This window comes from Miniopterus schreibersii, assembly GCF_964146895.1.
Source record: "Miniopterus schreibersii genome assembly, chromosome: 9".
NCBI classification, from domain to species: Eukaryota; Metazoa; Chordata; class Mammalia; order Chiroptera; family Miniopteridae; genus Miniopterus; species Miniopterus schreibersii.
In genome coordinates, this window is record NC_138118.1 from 84,137,405 (window position 1) to 84,158,808 (window position 21,404).

Consider the following 21,404-nt stretch of genomic DNA (forward strand, 5'->3'; position numbering starts at 1 on the left):
TTATTCAGTTCTTTATTGGGTAGCTAATGTGCCAGGTATTGTACTAGGTATGGGAGATATGGTTCAAATGGAACTTACAGTTTAGTGGGTCCGGAGAGAAAATAGTAGAAAGCTTTTCAGAAGAACTAGGAGGAACTAAGGTACACTGGATTGAGGGTATACTTAGGGGTCAAATGTTCTGGTCTGTGTGACTAGGATGCTAGAATGGGTTGCAGCTGAAATTTGCTACAGATTTTCCCTCTTACTAAAACACTTCTATGAATCTCAAATCCTAAGAAGCCACTTCCCCAAACCCCAGGGAGGAAGTGGACAGAGAAAAGGAGTGGGAGAATTCAGAGCCCCTTTATGAATATATACTGTCCCCTGTTTGGAACGTAAAGGCAGGGTCCCCACCTTTGGTATAAATAATATATAGAGAAAGCATGTTAGGTTCTCAGGAAGAATGGCAAAAAGAGTCTTCTGAGGGAAGGAGAGTTGTTGTCAACAATGTGGAATGTTCTAGTCCCAGCAGCTGCCAATTTTCCGGCAGGGAAAACCCAGCTGGCGACATCGCTCAGGCAAGTGAGTCATCAGGACAGTGGGATCTCATCTGTGTGCTCATCTGACCCACACCTCTTCTGGTGGGGACTGTGAGCTCTTTTGGATACAACTGCTGAACTCTCCCAGACCTTTGTCAGCTCAAGGTTTCTCTTTTGACTTCCTACAGAAACTAGTGTGTGGGAGATTCTTGGGCTTTTTGTTGCAGTTTCTACATTGTCACTACCACTGACTCTCTGAAGGCTTCTGAGGGAGGACTTCACGTTGGTTCACTTGCTGCCAATCCATTTTCTATGTAAATGAATACAAGCAAATTCTAAGGAGAAATTTCAGCACCATTTTTCGAAGACTGATTTCCCCACTGAATTTTCTTACTCATTTTAGACATTGCCTTGTTCCACTCGTTCACACATTCATTGGTTGATTCTTGGATGTGCTGACTGGGGATCGAACCCGCAACCTCAGCATATTGGGACGACACTCTAACCAACTGAACCACCCAGCCAAGACTTGCATTGACTTTTGACATCCTTGTCAAATATCAAATGACCACAGGACTGATTGATCCCACTGGTCTATGCCTATCCTTAAGCCAGTACACTGTCTTGATTACTGTAACTTTGTAGTCAGTTTTGAAATCAAGAAGTGTGCATCCTCCAACCTAATTATTTTTCAAGATTATTTTGGCTATTCTGGTTCTCTTACATGTCCATATGAATTTTAGGATGGTCTTGTCAATTTCTACAAAGAAGCAAGCTGGGATTCTCCTAGGTCTTTGGTTTTTTTAACAATGTTTAGTAGTTTTAAGAGTATGTCTTGTGCTCTTGTGAAATTTATTCCCAAGTATTTTATTCTTTTAGATGCAACTGTAAATGGAAGTGCTTTGTGCCTTTAAAATTTTAAAATTTTTTACATGTGAGTATACAGCTCACTCAAAAGTTGACTCAATAATTGCAGAGAAAAGCCATTATCTATGCCAGGTTTCCCAGGAAAGACTTTTACATGGGGATTTACCTTGAAGTTCCCTGTGGAAAGCTCTTGGCAATGCCACTGAGAAAATGAAGGATTAAACTGGGAGGAGTTGAGCCGCCGCCACCCAGTCCTCACCACACAAGAAAATCCGCAGCTGGAAGGGCCCTTCAGAGTTGTCCCAAATTAGGGCAAAAGGCCCACCAGCCATTGGAGGCACACGGGCCCCTGAAAAGGGGTGTAACCTTTGGCAATGGAGTCCCTTTGGGCCAAGTACAATTCGTGGGAAGAACTGATCACTGGTCAGTCAACCACCTCAGGAGCTGAGGAATTAAAGTGCCTGGGCCCTGGAATGGTTTCTGGACTGCGCGCCAGCTCCTGCCGTCCCAGTGGCCCTGGGACTGGAGGGCACAGTCGCCCGAAGGGCCTGACTCTAGGCGCGGGCCTGGGGTCGGAACCCGCACCCCTACCCAGCTCCGGGTGCGCGGGCGCCGCGGGCCTGGCGCCGCACTCGGAGCCGCCGGTCGCCCCGCGCCGCACCCGCCCAGCCCGACACTGCTGACGCCGGTATCCGCCGTCTGTAACCGCTGACGCCCGCAGCTCCCGCCAGGCCGGTGCTCCGTGAGCTCCCACTGCCTCCCCGAAACCAGCTCCTGCAAACCAGGCCTTCTACCCACACACGCGGCCGGGCGGCTGTCTCCCGGGCCAGGGGCCCGTCCCCTGCGGTCCGTGGGCCTCCGCGCATTTCCCCCGCCTCTAGACGGGGCCTGCTTTGTGTGCAACGAGAACAGTTTGTTTCAACCGAGCTCCACTTTCCTGGAAGCCTCAGGAACCACAGGAGGCCGAGGCGGGGCGGAGACGGAGCGCGTCCTGCCCGGCGGCCGGCGTTCCCGGGCGCTCATCACGGCTCGTGCGGGGCTGAGGCCTCCCCGCGCCGCCCCCGAACTGCTGCTCCGGAGCCGCCAACTCAGGGTCGCTGTTTTCAGTTTCAGAAACGACGAAACGGGCCCGACGACAGGAGATCCCTCGCCCAGGTCACAGCCCCGAGGAGCGAAGGCGTCTGGATTCAGACTCAGGCCTTTCCACCGACAACCGCGGCGGCTTGAAAGACAGTGTCCTCGTCCCCGCTTCGCCCAGCGGCGTTCAGGGGCGCGCGGCGCTGTCCCGGGCCAGCGGGGTGGCCTCACGGCGACGCCGCGGGGGGAAACCATGCGATTTGGCCGAGGGGCCGGCGCGGGGCAGCGGGGCCGATCCCCCGAGGGCGACTCCAGCCCGGCCGGCGAGAAGCACCGCAGCGCGCGGCGATCCGGGGCCAGGACACGCGGGGCCTCCCGCGCCTTCGGAGGATCTGGCCCTTGTCCGGAGCCCACGAACGACGGAAAACACACTGAGACTTACGCTCAGAAGGCGTGGAGGGTGGACGAAGGGAGGGCCGCGAGCGCGGCAGAGGCCGCCGACCCCGGGACACCCGCGGCGCGGCTGCTTCGGCGGCGCCCGGGAGCCGCCTCCAGGCCCCGGCCCCGCCGGTCGCTCCGACGCGGAAGGAGACGCGGGCCGAGCACGGGCACCGCCCCGGCCTCACCTCCCCGACCCCCTAGTCCCGCCTCACGCCTCCGATTCCGGGTCCTCCCGTCAGAAGGTCACTCGCACTGCGGGTCAGGCCGCCCGCCAGGTGACACCTGTGCACCGCCGGCCTGGATCCCTCCGCGTGGGCGCCGGCCCGCCCTCGCGCGGCCACGCAAGGCGCCGTGAAAACACCGGCCGGGTCACGGCCGCAGCGCGTGCGACACGGCCCAGGAGCCGGCGGCCCCGGGGGCCTGCGGGGACCGGAGCGCACACGCCCGCCCTCCGCTCGCCCCTCCGCGTCGCTGTGACCGCTTCCGCGCGCCTCTCCCGCTCGCCGGGCGTCCTCACCGCTACCCTAACGCCGGCCCGGGGTCAGCGCCCGGCGCGACGCGAGTTCCACTCACACCGACGAGCCGGGGACCGAGAAAACCTGCCGGAGAAGCGACGCCCACGGCCGCCCCCTTCCGAGCGGCTCCTGGACGGCGAGGAGCCGACGCTGCGAATGCGCGGGAAAACCTCCACCGCCTCCGCTCGCTTCCCATTGGCTAATCCTGCTGTCGTTTCCGGAGCCCCGCCTCCCTTGCTCGCGGGCGATGTTCTCATTGGCTCACTTCCGCCAGCCGTCCGCCCTCACTGGTCCATCCCTCCGTTCTTCAGACTCCCCGCCGATACAGGCGGAGAGCTGCGCGTGGCCCCACCCACACTCGCGCACAGGCGCGCCCTGTAGAGGCCGGAGGCCCCGCCCCACGTGCCGTGTGCAAAAACAAACAGCCGTTAGGGAGGAGGTGCTGGGGGCGGGGCCGGGCTAGAAGAGTCCGTGCGATTGGGCGGGCGCCGGGGTTCAAACTAGCAAGGCGAGCGGCCATTGGCCGGGGCGGCGCGAGGCGGGCCCCGGTTATTGTCCGGGCTCCGGCGGTGGTGGCGGCGGCGGTCGGTGCTGCGGGAGCAGCGGCGGCGGCTCGGCGGGAGCGCGGGCGGGAGCGGCCGAGACCATGGTGAGGGCGGCGGCGGCGGCGACAGGGCGGGCGGGAGGCGACCAGCGGGCGGACGGAGGCCGGGCGGCCTGGGCGGGCGGCAGCACCTTCGCCGCGGGCGGGCGAGCGAGTCGGAGCGCTGAGGGGTGCGCCGTGTGGCCGGGACGCAGCGCTCGGTGGGGACGCGCGGGTCCCTGACTGGTCGTGGGGCGCGGCGGCCGGGGGCCGAGGCCCTTCCGCGGGCGCGCGAGGCGCAGTCGGTGCTCCCGGCGGTCACGCGCGCAGAGCGGTGCTGTCCCTTTGCCGGCAGCTAAAAATACCGGAGGCACTGAGTTGTCACCCGAGCCCGGCGGAGCTTAAACTTGAGCGGAAGTCGCCGCGTCCGTTACGGCGCGAGCGTCTGGACGAGCCGGCGGGCCCGCCGCCGGCCGAGCTGCGAGCGCAGCGCCCGCGCGGCCCCGACCCGGCCCTCGCGTCGGAGGCGGCCCGCGCTCGGCCCGGCGGGGTCGCGGGCCGGCCGAGCGAGTCCTCGGGCGGGACTCCGACGTGCGCGTGCGCGTCCCGGGCGGCGCGCGTCCCGAGTGCGGCCTGAGCGGCGCGGCGCCGGCAGGGTCGCGGCCGCCGAAGTTGGCGCGGCCGCGGGGGCCCCGCTTTGTCGAGTTGCCGCAGGTGTGTCCGGACCCTGCAGACCGCGGGGCAGTCGCCCGGGGCGTCGGGGTTTCTGCGGACGGGCCTCGCGTCGGCGGCGCTGCCTAAGAAGCGAGAAGGCAGATGCGGGCCCGACGCCGAGGGTGAGGCGGCTGGAGCGGAGGCGGGGAAGCCCGCGACGGGTGGCGGCCGCCGGCGTTCACCGGTGACGGCTCTTGGATCTGATTCGTAGGGAGACGGGGCTGGGGTTTTAGACCCCGCCCGGCTGACAGGCTCTGAAATGTTGTTTAGCGGGGCGACCGCCGAAAGGTCTCGGTGAGGCGGGAGAGACAGGAGGGTGTTACCCCGCCTGGTCTCAGAAACAAACAAGTTATGCACCATCTTTGTCTTGCATAGAAATAAGGTCAGGAATTATTAAGGTATGTGAGGCATCCTGGGAGAAAGCAGGAGCCTCGGTTCTCGCTGTTCAGTCCGCCTCTTGCTACACACACACACACACACACACACACTTTTCAGAGAGAAGCATTAAGTTAACAGACATCCCCTTAGGAGGACTATACACAGCTGATTTTTTAAAAAATCGATATTAGAGAGAAATATCGACTTGTTGTTCCACGTGTTTATGGATCCGTTGGTTGATTCTTGTATGTGCCCCGACCGAGGAGCGAACCCAGAATCTAACCCGCCACTTTTTGGGGTACTGGACTCTCCAACCACTGAGCCAAACAGCCACGGCTGTGTTTAATTCCTTTAGGTGGTTGTTGGTTTTCTTAATGCTTTTTTCCTTTCTAGAAGAGCTAAGTTCTGAATGTTTTTTGTGGAAATTATATTTTGACATTTTAAATTGTTTCATTTGAAACATTTCTAGCATAAAAATAAGGTCAGGAATTATTAAGATATGTGAGGCATCCTGGGAGAAAGCTATATTGAGTTAATGAAGATTCTTCAGTCTGAAGTTTGAAAAATGTTTTCAAATTTTTAGCAATTTCATTTTAAATAAACATTTAAGGTTTTATCTCATTTTATATAAATTAAATGGTATAACACATGTATATTGTATGTATATTTACGTTGTTATTAATTTATATAAAGTTGACGATCACCTAGGGTTTTTTAACTCACTAAAATAAAACAAGAAAAAGTTTTGTTCCTGAATGTTTTTGAAATAGCACCTTCATCTGGAGCCTTTTTTCACGTAGGCTGGAGGCAAAGCTGGTAAGGACAGTGGGAAGGCCAAGGCTAAGGCAGTGTCTCGCTCCCAGAGAGCCGGGCTACAGGTAATGTATCCATTATGCGTAATTCATTATTACGTTATTTTCTTTACTGTTGTAATTTCATGACCCATAGATGTTTCTTTAATTACAAAATGTACTACTGACCTTTAATAATGAGATTAATTGGTCAAAATTCAAATCATAAAGCAGTTGCCTTTTAATTTGTATTCTCTTCCAAATGAGAACAAGTTATGAAGAGGTCTTAAATCTTGTAATTTTCTCTCTTCAAACCTATTATTTCTAGGTTATAGTTACATTCCTGATTCTTTTATAAATTATATCATTGAAATGAGCATGTTGTAGGTTTTCTTTTGAGGAAGGTGTTTGTAGTACACCTTCCTGTAAAGTTAGAGTTCTGTCTCTAACTTTCAGGATGAGATAGAATGTTTGGTAGACTTTTTGGTAGAAATGAATTACCCATTAGTCCTCTGAATATTTCTCCAATAGCTTTAGTTTTAGACTGAGTGATACACTCGAAACACTAAGTATGTTCAAACTTCATTTATTTGAATAATTGCACCTTTAATCCACAAACTAAGAATTTTCTGGATGAGTAAGAATTGTGCTTTCTTTGTAAGAGACACTTTGTAAAAGGAAAGTTTGAAGGCCAGACTGTAAGGTTTGGATTTTATCCTTTTGGCAGTAGTGAGCCACTGAAAGTTTTTGAGCAAAAGGCTGACATGATCGAGGTGGTACTGCAGGAAGGGGGACGGGAACTTACATTTGATGGGTACATTCTATATTTTAACTCATGTTAATTTGTTAGAATTTATTTGAACTAGGGGACATAGGAGTTTGTGGTAAGGACAAGTTATAAGATTTAAGAATTTAAGTGGAGTCATTTGAAGTTCTACCAAAACATCCACGTGAAAATGTCCAAAAGTTGTAGATTTGAGTCCAGCTTTCCAAGAGAGGTGATTGAAAGAATTACAAATTTAAAATCTTTTTTTTTAATTGGTAGTTCGGGCTATGAACAAGTTTCCAAGTAGAGCATCAGAAAGGAGCACAAGGACAGTGGTGGACCCCCGAAAAACACAAAAAAGACTGAGGAGTAGTCAGAGTTTGAAGTTAGTATTAGAACTCTCTGTAATCTGCAACCCAAGAAGAAATGTTTTTTGAGGACCTACTATGTGTCAGACAAGCCAATCACTGAGGACGAATCTTGGAGTAAGGCATGGATCCTGCTCTTGGGGAGTTCAGAATTGGAAGGAATGTAAACACCCTCCATCCCAAATCATGCCTTTTTTCCTTAAGGGTGCCATCTAGAGGTGACTAATACATTTGGTTATTAAAACATCACTGCTGGCCTTCAAGAATGGTGTTAATGTTTGCAAGAAAATGAGTGATAAGAAAGTAAGGGTTTCAGGATTTGCTTTTAAATTTTCCCTTCAGAAAGCTGGTATCTAGGCTGTAACTGGAAGCACTTGACATAGACATGTGGAGAGGTCTTGAGTAAAGTGTGTGGAAGGAAAGGAGCCTGTGGAGGGGAAGAAATTGGAACTGTTGGAATGGTGGGGCCACGAATGGTGAGGAGGGTCCCTAAAAAATTGATAGAGGGTAATCAAGGGTGTAGACCTGGGGGATTAGGATATTTTGGAAATAAGGAAGTACCCATTCTCAGAAAGTAGAGAGAGTCAGAGTGAGAGAATGGTATTGGTTTTTCTCAGGTCACCTCTTGAAACTGAGGAAAGACAGTATGGAGTTGGGGGCCGAAGGAAGGTATTTGAGGTTCAAAGTCGCACGAGGCTGTTATGTGAAGGAATTAACCAGATACTAATGTGATTTCGAGGCCACGTGGAATGTGCAGTTGATGCCTGCACAGCAGAGTTTGCCTTCATTTTATGATGACATTCCATGGGATGCAGAAACTAATTCATAAAACCCTGTGGTGGTTCGTGTTCTTTTAACTTTTATTCTCTTCTCAGGAGGGTAAAAGCAGGCATGAAGATTTGGGGCTAAATACTAGGACACAACACACAGGCCCTAGGAACTGTTAATTGCCAAATAGGTTTGGCTTCTAATACGGGTAACCAAGTTTTTTAATTTTATGCTTTACTCATTATTTGCCTTTGATTACACTCAGTGGTGTGATGTTAAGACTCTTCAGTGCCTCCCATTCAGATGGTTTCTCTTTCAGTTTCCCGTGGGCCGCATCCATAGACATTTGAAGACTCGCACCACAAGCCACGGAAGGGTCGGTGCCACCGCGGCCGTGTACAGTGCCGCAATTCTGGAGTACCTCACTGCTGAGGTATGTGGGGGATGCTAGACGTGGAAGCCCACAAATACTAGACTAGAAAAGGCTGGAGCCCGGCCAGTGCAGCTCAGCAGTTAAGCATCAACCTAGGATCCAGGAGATTGAGGTTCGATTCCTGGTCAGGGCACATGCACAGGTTGCAGGTTGCAGCGGATCAATGACTCTTTCATCATTGATGTTTCTATCTCTCTCTCCCTCTCCCTTTCTCTCTGAAATCAATATATATTAAAAAAAGGAAAGAAACAGATGGAACCGTGGAATATGGGCTTGAAGCAAAAAAGACACCTCTGCTTGGTGGTCTCTTTAATAGCAGTTTTAGGTGTGTCTTAATTAGCCTGTTACCTAGTGTCAGAGAACCTGGGTGTGCTTGTTTTTAAAAATTAAGCAAGGGTTGACAATCCTTGTTTTTAAGTGACTGCCAAAGGAATGTAAAAGTTTAAATACTATGCTATACTGATAGTGAACTCTCCAGTAAGCATATACACAATAGAAGTTACAGCATAATCTCTTAATAATTAAGACCTGGGGTCAGGGAAAGTTTTGCCAGTGTGATAAATTACCGGTAGTTTCAGCTTTGCTATGTGGTGAACCAGGGGTTTGGTTTTGGAAATATGGGACTAGTGGAGAACCTCTCTTCCCCTCCTCCCTTATCAGTCTTACATGAGTTTTTGTTTAGCTGCAGACTTTTCAGAAAGGTACACGTTTTGTTCACTTCTGGAGGCATAGTCTTCTGGCTCAGAATGTTCAAGTCCCATCTGAACTCCCATTTTCTTGGGGAGTTCATCACTACAGGTGTAGAAAATAATTTAGTCCTTAGCAGAGGTAATCACTTTTAAACCTTGGCTTCCTGTTAGGATAACTTGGGGAGCTTTCAAAAGATACTGGTGCCAGGCCGGCTAGAGTCCTAGGGAGAATGGGGGGGGGGGGGGGTTCTGGTAGGTTTTAAAGCATGCCAGTCACTTCACATATACACAAGGCTTCCCGAAGCTCCAAGTGCAGAGGGTCTGTGGAGTTATTTTGTATCCTATCAAAGGTTTTATAATGCCATTGTGGTCAGTGGAGGCAAAAAAATAATTTAAAAATGCATTTCTCTGGCCTCTGGAACTTTGAAATTCCTCTAGTTGAAAATTTCCATTATAGAATAAAGGGCTCCTAGCTTATTGCATACAGATAAAAGGGCCCAGTGATGTTAAAAGCAATTTTTAATTGTATTTTTAATCTTTTCTACAAGCGCTAAGAAATTCCAGTTATTAAGAGCTATACAAAAATAGACTACATGGATATATTAAAACGTATGATTTTTCTAGATGTTCACATTTAGAATCTTGGCTGAGGAATAATATCCTTTGGCCTTTACTTCTTTCAATAGACGTGGCTCTTTGCTGAAGTTTTAGTGCTCTTGCAGAAAATGAATATTAAAAGGCCAAATGAAGTAATGAGAGCTCTATAAAAGCACTATAAAGATATAAAAAAGTATAAATTTCAGAATTTACGAACATTCCTATGATCTCTCTCCTCCATGAATGGCAGGGGTACTTATGAAAGACAAAATCTTTGTTCTCAAGGATATGATTATTTTGAAAAATATTGGAAGGGACTTGTTCATGTTTATATTACTGTCCAATGCTAAACCCATTGTTGGAGGAGCGTTAATAAATATCCCAGAATTCATTTAAAAATATGAAAAATAAACTGTTGGTTTCTATATATTTTGTGTTTTATGTGCACATGCTGTAGTGATCTTTAGTTATAATTGTGAGTCTACACTGAACCCCTAAACATGTCACCCTTTGTTCGATGTGCTGTCTCACTGGCTTTGTAGGTGCTGGAGCTGGCAGGTAATGCTTCCAAGGATCTCAAGGTAAAGCGGATCACCCCACGCCACTTGCAGCTTGCGATCCGTGGTGACGAGGAATTGGATTCTCTCATCAAGGCTACCATAGCGGGGGGTGGTATGTATTTTGACTTCTCCAGCCTAGATTGTTATTGCCTTTCTAACTTACGTATACTTCAGGTCAATGATCCAGTGCATTTTGTCAGCTAGTTAGAAAACTTATAAACCTAAATTCTGTGATGTTTTATTATAATTCTAGCTTGCTTTTTATTATCTGAATAAATACTTATTCACATATAAGGCTGCTTTTATTTTAGCAAATTCTTGAAATTTCATACATGAATTTCATATATGATACTTAAAATCTGGTGTTCAAAATATTTCTCATGCTTGTTAATCTATGTTTGAAAAATGATCTTGAGAAATTGCTTAATATGATGACCTTGAAAATCAGGGCTGAGATAATCAGATGCATCGGGATCAGTGAAGGTGAGCTGTATTTTGGTGTCCCTTAAGCCTTTTTGGACCACCTTTGGAGAACCTCTTGAAAGCTCCCAAAAAGCACATAAAATCACATCATTTCACATACAATCTTAGACCTTGAGGAGGGTCCTCCCTTGGTACAGATACTTAAGACGTGAGAGGGGACTTTTAAGTACATTTCATTCTTTGTATGGTGTTTTTTGGTTTGAGGCACTGAAATGACCAGATACAGCCAACTTAATGTTCTTTTTAATAATTTGTTTCTTTTTATTTCATTCTAGGTGTGATCCCTCACATCCACAAGTCTCTGATTGGAAAGAAGGGGCAGCAGAAAACTGCTTAGAGAGTTTTAACCAACCCTCTTCCTCCCTGTCATTGTACTGTAACTAGGACAGAAGAAATAATGGGGCTATGTGGAATTTTAAAAACAGTTAAATGGAAAAGCATAGACAATTACTGTAGACATGGTAAGAGAAACATTTGTATGTTCTTAGACCCGAAGTTTGAGAAAAGTACCTTTTCATGTGGCAACAGTTGTGTGTTGATTGGCTGGATTTCTCCCATGTGTTTTATACAAAAATGGAATTGATAAACCATTTTTTACAAAAATAATTTGTCTCAAAACTGTTCTGTTAGTGATGTGTTGAAAGTATTTTGCTCATACCTTTGAAATTTTTAAAATTTTAAATCGGTTATATCTTCAGAATAATCTTAAAATAGAATTTGGGACTATAGCGTTACCATGATTGATACTGCATTTTATTGAATCTTAGATGATGTCCGTGTCTAGTGTGCACTGTTCCTTTACATACTTCTAAAGAAGGGAAAACTGCCCATTAACAGTAGTGTGCCATTGATAGAGACGCATCCCAGCTTCAGAAATGTTAGAAATGAAAAGGTGCACTTAGAATTGTTGAAATAGAATAGCAGAACTATCTGATTTACTGAGCGATTACTGTGTGGCAGGCCCTGTGCTAGGTGCCGTACTGACCCAGAAATTTTATTACCCCCACTTTAAAGATGTGGAACAGGAGGTCCACAGAAATTAAATGGTTTGCTAGAAAACATTTAGTAGAAGATGGCAGAGCTGGGATATAAACCTAGATTTGCCTGACTTCAGAGCCCACACTCTTACCTAGATTTGAAGTTAAATTTATCAGAGTTTTCTGCTTTTGGCTTAAAATTCAAACTTTCAGGGGTCTTTTATTTGATACAGTAACATTCAGTAATTTGTACAATATTTAAAAAAATTATTTTTGTCAGTTTCTAAGTAACTTGTAAAATTTAAGTTAATGTTGTACCAGTTAATGGTACATCAGAAAATATTTTTCTGCCTCTAAGTCTTCATTACAAAAAATTTTTTAATGTTTTATAATGCAACACTATCAAAATAAAACTCATTTTTACAAACTTACTTTATTGAAATTTTGAAAAATCCAGAATAAAGAGAATAGTATAATAAGTCCCCGTGTTCTCATCCTCCAGCTCTAACCCTGGTGCTGTGGTCAGTTTAGTTTTACCTGTATCCCCCAAGCCCGCCTCCCAGTGGACCTCTTTGAGCCCTGTTTTGGGCTGATTTACTTTCATGTCAACATACTTCTGTGTGTCTCTAAAGGTGGGGCACTTTTATTACTTATTTTTAACCCTCACTCATTGCTTTTGCAGAGAGTGGGGGGGGAGGAACGTCAGTGTGAGAAACACATCAAGTGGTCGCCTCCCAAATGTGTCCCAACCGGGGAACAGATGGAGCCTGGAACCCAGGTACATGCCCTTGACTGGAATCAAACCTGAGACCCTTCAGTCCATGAGCCAGTGCTCTAACCACTGAGCAACCCTCCAGGGCTATTGTTTCTTTTTAATCTATAGATTTCACTTTTTGTTTTTCTTACAATTTAGTTTTTGAAGAAACTGAGTTATTTGTTCTATAGAATTATCTCTAATTGTTGAGATAATTTATTGAATGAAGCCTAATGGTATTTTTTTTCCCATGTTCTCTACATTTCCTATAAACAGCTCTAGAGGTGGTTTATTGCATTTTGCTTTTTCTTTTTTTTTTTTTAAATTCTCACACAAGGATATGTTTTTTATTGATTTTAGAGAGGAAGGGAGAGAGAAACATCATCCAAGATATGTGCCCTGACTGGGGAACGAAACCCACAGCCTTTTGGTGTACGGGATACACTTCAATGAAGTGAGCCACCCGGCCAGGGTGCATTTTGCTTTTTCACAAAACTGGCAAGTGAAATTGTGTACTTCCTATTGTGTGCTTCTCATCAGGTAGCAGCTAATGCCTGCCTCCTCTTGTAACGTGAAGACATTGATGGTGGGTTGGGCGCTGCCAGCCTGCCCCCTGGATCCACAAGTTCTCTTGTCGGCTTTTCCCTCACCATTAACATTACCGCCCAGATGCAGGACTCCACTGGGGGTGGCCAATGGCGATATCCTGTCGTCTCTCCTGCTCTTGGATTTACAAGGCAGGACAAGAAATTTTCACATTCTCATTGGACTATCTCAGCACATATTTTGAACAAGTTTCTATACTGAGGACCCACAGTTGTCCCTGCATGAACTTAATGGTTTTTGGAAGCCAAAGTAGTGATAGAAAAGGCAGCAATGAGCAGAATAGGGTTCCTTTACTGAAGTTTTCTAGGTAATTGCTTCAAACATCTATTTACTTTTGGTAGTGTTATTTGACTACCTACAGTGTCCCCAGGATTGTGGGGTCTTTTTCTTTAATTGATTTGAGAGAAACATTGTTTTGTGGTTCCACTTACTTATGCACTCATTGATTCTTGTACGTGCTGTCACTGATCTAATCCACAACCTTGGCGTAATGGGGACGATGCTCTAACCAACTACCTTGCGAGGGCAGGTGGGATGTCATTTCTGTGACAGGTTTTAAGACACTGACTTTCATCTGGTCGGTGAAGCCTTGAGGCACCCATGTGCACTACAAAGCAGATCCTTCCCTGAGGTGGCCGCAGCCAACACCTTGACTCGCAGAACCCAGTCAAGCTGTACTCGGATTCCTGACCCACAGAAACTGAGATGCTGCTTACTCATTAAGTTTAGGAATCATTTGAAACACAGTAGATACCCATCCAATGTGCGTCTGCATGTATGATTCACAGTAAGAAATTTTAAGTTCCTAATTCTGGGAGAAAATAAACAGGGTCTATGTTCAAGTTTCACACAGTTCGCTCCAGTACTTGTGAGCCTCCTGTAGGCCAGGCACTAGGATTCACTGAACAAAACCCCAGGGGTCCACTCTTAAAACTGGCCACACACCACGTGCCAGGCCCTCACAGGGTGCTTGTTGATGGCGTCCTCACGACCTGCAAAGCAGTGCACCCTGGGCAAGACGCAATTGTCTAGAACATCGACCCAGTTCTGGAAGAACAGGTCTGCAAACCGCCCCTCAGCTTGGCACTTTTCCATGGGTACCCACGGGAGCCTAGCCGCAGCCTCTGAAGAACAGAAGTGGGGAGCAAGCAGGGAACTGGAGACAGTCTTTGTACATGCAGGTCCTGCCTGAACCTTTTCCTCACCTGATTTCCAGTTATGCCATTTGAGGACATTGCTGATGAGGTTGTCTTGCTGCACATACTATCCATGTGAAAACAATTACCAGCTCCAGGAATCTGGTCTGCCCTCCACCTCCACCTCCTGTAGGGTAGGAACCTCCCTACTCTGGCTCCGTTCTTTCTCCCAATACCCAGGCTTGTTGCGTGCTGTTTGGTAGACACTTGAAAAAAAAGCAGCCAGTGACTTTTCCCTAGGACTAGCCTTAGAGGAACACAGCTGAGAGGCTGTCCATGTCCACCAGGGCACTGTCACCCAGAGAACATGAGGGAAGTGGACTTGAAATCCACTGTGGTTTAGTGCAGAAGGAACTAGCCAAGCAGCCTGGTGGTACGTGGTCAAGTGTCTCACCTCACACCATTAGAAACGTGATTGCAGGGACAACTGAGCCCCCAAACTGGAGTCAGCTAGGTGAGGACAGTGCTGCAGTGATTGAGGGGTGTTCCTGGCTTGCACCTCCACTGGACTGTCTCCTGACTGGCTTCCTTCCACCTGTGCCTAAGTAATTCCCGACAATTAACATCTTCTTGATTATAGGAAACCGCTGGTCGGTTTGGCTCCGTGGTTAGTGTTGGCCCTGGACTGAAGGGTCCTGGGTTCAATTCCAGCAAAGGGCACCTACCTGGGTTGCAGGCTTGGCACTTCAGGACTTGTGGGGGAGGCAACCAAACTATGTCTGTCTCTGAAAAGCAATGGGGAAAATATCCTGCGGTGATAAAGGAAACCAAGGTAGGTCCTTTGGTAGTTGATAGGCATGATGGTCATATGCTTCCCACAAACCTTGACTTCAGCATATTACTTATGTAAAAAATTAAGTTCACAAGAAAAAGTGTGTATTATGGAGGGACTGCAAGACCTCAAGTGACTGTTGGGGCAGGGCCTCTAACACCCCGACCATGGAGAGGTTGATAGTAACTGGTCACTACAGTTGGCCTGGGGTGAGGTAGAAACAGATGCCCTCTGCAGGCTACAGAGCTCCGGCTCCCTGAGCTTTCTTACCACTCGATTTTCTTGAGAATTTCACATGTAATTAAGCTTTACGATAAACCTTTTTATCTACATCCTCAACGTTTTTCTGCAAAAGAGCCTAAAGACCCTTGCCAAGAGCCTATAAAGCCTGGCAGATTCCTCTCAGAGTGTGTGCACCATCATAGACGTTCAAGTTAAGTTTTGTTAAAACAAGTCATGCTTTTCAATTTGTTATAGTACCAATTCTGATACCTCCGAATGTGACAAGTGGAACTTCCTTAAAAGGAGCACCGTTCCCAGCTCCCAGTCTTTTTCCTGCCCCTGCCTACATCTCCTGCATTCCACTCACAGCTTACCTGGGTGAGTTACATTTAATCCTTAGGTGAGGGAAGCAAAAACAAAAGTACTAGAAGTAATGTTGCTTAAAATGAAACCCTAACCCAAACAAGGACAGACAATTGTTTAGCTTTTATTTCATAATCATAAACTTAACTCTGCAATCCAGCTAGACTTGGAGAAGGGGTAAGGAAAATATGGAACCCAATGAACTGCGGAGAGATTACAGAACATTCCAAGCAGATGGGGGTGAAGGGGTGCTCTCCTGAGCTACAGAAGGAATGGTCTGGTAGTTAAGATAAAACAAGTCAAATTGATTAGAGTTGTCCACAGTCAGCAATGGTGACCTTCTTGCTGGGCTTGCCATTCTTGGACCCCAAGCCCTCGATGGTCTTCACAATATCCATGCCTTCTTTCACCTGGCCGAAGACCACATGCTTGCCATCCAACCTGGAAACAGAACAATCACTACCACCAGTGACCAGAGATAACCAGCAGCCTGCACTGTGCATCAAGACGAGGAAAGTGGCCCTGCCCAGTGTGGCTCACTGGTTAGTTGGCCCTTGAACCAAAGGCTCCCAGGTTTGATTTCAGTCAAGGTCATGTGAGGGAGGCAACCAATCGATGTCTACCCCCCACCACCACTCTCTCTGAAAAGCACCAAAAAGAAAGATTCTCAGGTGAGGACTTAAAAAAAAAAAAAAAAAAAAAAGAGCCAAGTGCCCCACAAACCAACATAGCATACCCAAGAGAACACCAGAAGGGAGGCTTATCCAGCCTCTAACGCTGACTCGTTAACTACTGCAAACGGTCTTTCATCCTTCTACCTGAAGGAAAAGACACCACCACCAGACTGACTCAAAATGGTGGCAAAAGATTCTCCAACTGCAGCTAAAGATCATTAGGTTTAGAAGAGGATCCCCAAAAGGGTCAATAAGTCACATGCTAGTTAGACAAAAGCCAACTATCCAGCAGCTAAGTGCCCTGGTTCACTGTTTCAACAGGACCCCTACACCTCAGAGATGGAAACAGCAGGGAGACTGAGGCCAACAAGCAGTGCTCCTCGGTGGCCCCGGCTGCGTTTTGCCCTTACCAGTCTGTCTTGGCAGTGCAGATGAAAAACTGGGAGCCGTTTGTGTTAGGTCCTGCATTTGCCATGGACAAGATGCCAGGTCCCGTATGCTTCAGGACGAAATTCTCATCTTCAAATTTTTCCCCATAGATGGACTTGCCGCCTGTGCCATTGTGGCGTGTGAAGTCACCACCCTATGCACGTAACAGAGAAAACTGTCACTTTTACAACATAATCAGAAAGCATGCCAAGCCTGCAAGGTTCAAACTTTAAAACTCAAGTTTAAACTGACCAGAAGGTTTAAATGAGACCAAAATGGTAGAATGTGTACACATCCTGAATGGTACTGGCTCAATCCCAAATTAACAACCCAAAACAAAATCAGTAAATTTCATACCTGGCACATAAATCCTGGAATAATTCTGTGAAAGCAGGAACCTTTATAACCAAATCCTTTCTCCCCAGTGCTCAGAGCACGAAAGTTTTCTATTTAAAAAAAAAAAGAAAAAGACATGTATGTATACACAACACACACAAAATTGAACTGCCTTTAATAAAACTTAAAAGGAACTAACCTGCTGTCTTTGGAACTTTGTCTGCAAACAGCTGTAAGAGAAAAATGACAACACCTGCTTACATATTTTATTGCTAACTACCCACGTCTTTAGGGGCTTCTGAATCAAATTCCTTTTCTCACTGGAAAAGAATGCTTCAGTAATTACTTCAAATCCCAAATAAGAACTGCTCCAGACAGCCTTAAGACCTGTGGGGGTGAGTTAGGCAACATGAGACCAAAAGACATGCCAAAAATTCAGAACCCGTAATGACTTAAATAGTGCAAAGCTTCTAAAAAGTGACTTAGGACTTTTGAAGTGTTACGACACCTACTTCTAAACAGATACACGGCTTCTCAAATGTCCATCACCTCCAACCTCAGCTGAACCGAAGGACAAGATTTTCAGGCATAGTAACTACTCCTGCTGCACTATCGGGGTAAACTGCTCTAACTTTAGGCAATGGCAATGCTCCCACCTCCAGCCTGTTAACATAGCTTTAAGGGATTAGATGAGCAGTCGCTTCCTGGTTTCTGGGTCCCTTACCTAGTAGTGGGGTAAAAACAAAGGTTGGTTTCCACGACACCTGCCCGTACAACACATTTACAAGCCCTTTCACAAAGGCAGCTTGTTTGAAAATATTTTGTCAACGACTCCAGAGATCTGTGGCTAAATCTACGCACATCCCTGGACGTTCCACTCAGGACTACAGCCACTCAGCGTCTACGTACTTGTCCTTACAACATCGGCTCTTCCTGCGCACTGATTTTCCCATTTAAATCACCACCATTTCCTCTGTGGGCCGAAACTAGGGCTGAGGCCCTTCCTCACCGGCAGCGCCGCCTCCACGCTGCCAAGGGATAAGCAGGAGGTCCTATCCCGTTTCCACTAAGCCCCGGCTAACCCGACACTAACACGCCGCGAAGCTTTAGGCTCCGGCCAAGTTTCCACGTGGGCCCTTGACAGCTAGTAGGTGGCTCAGATAGTGGCGGCCAGACTGGGACGCAGTGTCTGTCCCACGAGGCTGAGGGGCGCGCGGCCAGCCGGGCGCGGTGGACAGGAAGCCCGCGCCCTCGACCTGCACGAGGTCCCGCGCCCTGAGCGTCGGGGGCTTTTGAGAAGCGTCCCAGACCGGACCACACCCGGGGCCGGGGACGCGGCGCCCACCCCTCACCCGAGCGCGGCCTAGGCTGCAAGGCCCGGCCTCGCCCAGGGCGTCGTCACGGCGGCGGGAGGCGGGCCGCGGCGCCAACACGCTTCCGCTGGGCGGGGAGGAGGCCCGGGCCGGCCCGCAGGGCCTAACGGCGGCCGGCGCGGAGTCACGCCGACCCGCACCCGGGGAGGCCGCGCTCACGCCGCGGGCCGGCGCGGGAAGGACACCCTCGGGTGCGTTGCGGACCCGCGTGGCCAGCGGTCCGTCCGGCAGCCAACGGCTCACGGTCCGAGCACGTGCGCGGCCGGAAGGGCGCGGCCGCCCCTCCCCCGTCGCCTTTGTCTGCCCGCCGCCCCCGGCCTCCCAAAATGGCCCCTCGTCAGGAAATGGCGCCGCGCCGCCGCGCTCCTCAGGCGGCCGCCCGCCCGGGCCCCTCGGCCGCCGCCCCCGCCCCCCGCCCGGGCCCACCCGGCGCGCCGCCGCCACCCGCCGGACCTCGAAGGAGACGCGGCCCAAGGGCTTGCCGTCGACGGCGATGTCGAAGAACACGACGGGGTTCACCATGGCTGGTCACAGGCGGCTCCGGGGCGGTGGCGTTTGCAAAGCGGCACGAGCCCCGCCGCCAGCGTCTCTTATAGTCGTACTGGGCCCCGCCCACGGCCGGTCGCGCGCTGCCACCCTGCCAATGGCGACCGCGCTGCAGCCAAAATGACGGTGCGGCTGGCCTATGGGCAGAGGCGGCGAGAGGGGGGGCGGGACTGCAGGCGCGCCTGCGCGCTGGCGCTCCCCGGCAGGTTCCCGCCCGCGGGTTCCGTCGCGGCACTGCGGCGTGGGGTCGGGTGCGGGGGCCCCGGATGCGGAGGCCCGGATGCGGCCTCGGGGGGTGGCGGGGACAGGGGGCGGGCGGGAGCCCGAGGGGGAGCGGGGTTAGCGACCCACCCCGCCTGGCGTCTCCCCACTGCGCGGAGGCGGCCACTGAGGCGGGCCCGGCCTCAAGGTCGCGCGGCGCGCTAAGGTCGCCGGCGCCGCGCCGCTCGGAGCCCGGGTGGCCTCGGGCACCGCCGTCTCCAGGCCGCAGTGGGGGCGTCGCCGCCCCCGACTGGGAGGTTACGAAATGCTCGCAGAACGCCCCACTTTCCGAAAATACCGTCAGGCGCGCCCGCATCCCCGGGAGGGTGTCCCCGCGGGCTCAGGCGCCGCCCCTCCCGCCGTCAGGCCCCGCGCCCCGCGCCCTGACCCCCGCGGAAGGGCCGGGCTCCGGGGAGAATCCCGCAGGCGAGCGCGCGGTGCGCTCCTGGACCCTCGTGGTGCTTAGGAAACCCCGAGTCGGGGGAAGCGGGTCCTCCGCGCTCGGCCGCCGAGCGCCTGCGGGGCCGGGACGGGGCCAGGGCTCCCGAGGCCGCAGGAGCCCGCCGCGCGCCCCGCGCGCCCCGCGGCTTCCCGGGGTGGCCGAGCCTGGCCGCAGGCGCGCTTCGTGTCCCGAGGGAGCTGCTCGCCCTCCGCTGACGGCGAAAGGCGCCCAGACCCTCAGGCACGAGCCCCTCCTGCGTCTCCCCGTCCACTTGGAACCTAGGAGCAGTTGGGGCCCCCCGCACACCCCAAGAAATGAGTGGGTGAATGCGGGGCCGCCTAATACAGCCCGGCTGTGACGTCCCTCACCACCGTTCAGCAGCCCTGCCTTCCCTTCGCCGCCTCGTGGCAGCCTTGCGGGCGGGCCGCGCTCCTTACCCCAGGCGCACAGTAGGTGCGTTCAAGGCGGGCCGCGCTCCTTACCCCAGGCGCACAGTAGGTGCATTCGAGGGGACCGGGCGCGGCTTTGTTTGTGAAGGGGCAACAAACGTAGCGGATCCTTGATGGGCGTCACCGGTTGAGCGGGACCTCCCAGCCCAGCGAGACATCAGCCGGCGCAGAACCTGCCGACCCTGGGGCTGGGGCTGCCCGTGCTCCACTTGGGCCACTCGGCCTCAGGCGACCCAGCGGCGCCCTGACCTGGCTGGCAGGAGGTGTCCATCCCAGCAAGCCGACCCCCGCACCGTGTGCGTGCAGCACGCTGCCCACGAAGGCTTGTCTCAGACTCGTCTCAGCCAAGGGGGTGCAGCAGGAACGCACGTCGGGGTGTCCGGGCGAAAGCACTCCGGAGGAGGGCCACCTGTCTCGTCTCACGGGGCCCAGGGGGCCCTGCTCACAACGGGGTGGGAGCTGGCCCTGCGGGGACAACGGGGGACATCACAGCCCGCACACCCAGGGCGTTCACCGGACCTGGCTTCCCCTCCTTCAGGCAGGTGCACACCTGCTTTCAGGGCTTCCTCGATGCCCTTGACTTTTCTCCGCCATTTCTCCAACTCCGACCTTTACCCCCTTGAACTATTCCACGGATTTCTCGAGTGTCAAGAGCTGCACCATCGACCTCATTCTGTTCCTTACACACCTGCCATGGTGAGCCTCATCCATTCCCGTGGCTCAGGTTCCCCAGCGGCTCCTAAACCGAGCTCCCTCCCCCGGCCTCTCTGTCCCCACTGCTACAGGTCTTGCTTAGCCTTTCCAGGCAGCGGCCTCTTTTTTTTTTTTTTTTTTTTAATCCTTACCGTAGGATATTTTTTTCCATTGCTTTTCAGAGAGTGGAAAGGAGACAGGCAGGCAGGCAGACATCGATTGGTTGCCTCCTGTGTACACCCTGACCAGGGATTGAGCCTGAACCCAGGCACGTGCCCTTGGCCGGAATTGAACCCATGACCCTTCAGTCCCCCGGCCGGCGCTCTAACCACTGAGCCAAACAGGCTCTTAACTGTTGACTGGGCCTCTGGTTTTTCCAGAGTGGTCATTCTCAAAACCATCTGATTTTGCAACTCCCATGCAGCCCCCCTGGAGGCCTCCTGGGCTGGGCCCCACCGTATAAGATGTAAGCAGCCCCTTCACCGTCTGGCCCCAGCTGGCAGGTTCTTCAGTCTCTGGGCGGACATTTCTCCTGCCACACTGAATCTCTCACCCCACCCTGTTTCCAGGGCTCACCCTTTGCCTGTGCAGGGCACCCCCCCTTCTCCACCAGCAAAGCTCACCCGTCATCCCGGTGGGAGATTGGTTGCCTTAGCTTTCCCAGGGTCACAGCATCTGCAATATCCATATTCTAAAAGTGAGTTGAATGGATGCATAAATGAGGTTAACAACCCCATGGGTGGGTGATGAGAGAGCCAACCAG

At 51.0% G+C, this 21,404-nt stretch overlaps 2 protein-coding genes across 2 annotated transcripts; one reads left to right on the forward strand and one right to left on the reverse strand.

Annotated features, from left to right (window-relative positions):
• Positions 1–3,929: 3,929 nt before the first annotated feature.
• H2AZ2 (H2A.Z variant histone 2) lies at positions 3,930–11,154 on the forward strand. Its single transcript, XM_081147961.1, has 5 exons — positions 3,930–4,067; positions 5,894–5,971; positions 8,106–8,219; positions 10,048–10,177; positions 10,824–11,154. The coding sequence occupies exons 1-5, from the start codon at positions 4,065–4,067 to the stop codon at positions 10,883–10,885; spliced, it is 387 nt and encodes a 128-aa protein (XP_081004087.1). The 5' UTR covers positions 3,930–4,064; the 3' UTR covers positions 10,886–11,154.
• Positions 11,155–15,542: 4,388 nt separating this feature from the next.
• On the reverse strand, positions 15,543–18,860 carry PPIA (peptidylprolyl isomerase A). The gene is made up of 5 exons (XM_081147960.1): positions 18,704–18,860; positions 17,077–17,107; positions 16,899–16,987; positions 16,523–16,695; positions 15,543–15,879 (listed from the first exon to the last, which is right to left on the reverse strand). The coding sequence occupies exons 1-5, from the start codon at positions 18,770–18,772 to the stop codon at positions 15,747–15,749; spliced, it is 495 nt and encodes a 164-aa protein (XP_081004086.1). The 5' UTR covers positions 18,773–18,860; the 3' UTR covers positions 15,543–15,746.
• Between the last annotated feature and the right edge of the window lie 2,544 nt (positions 18,861–21,404).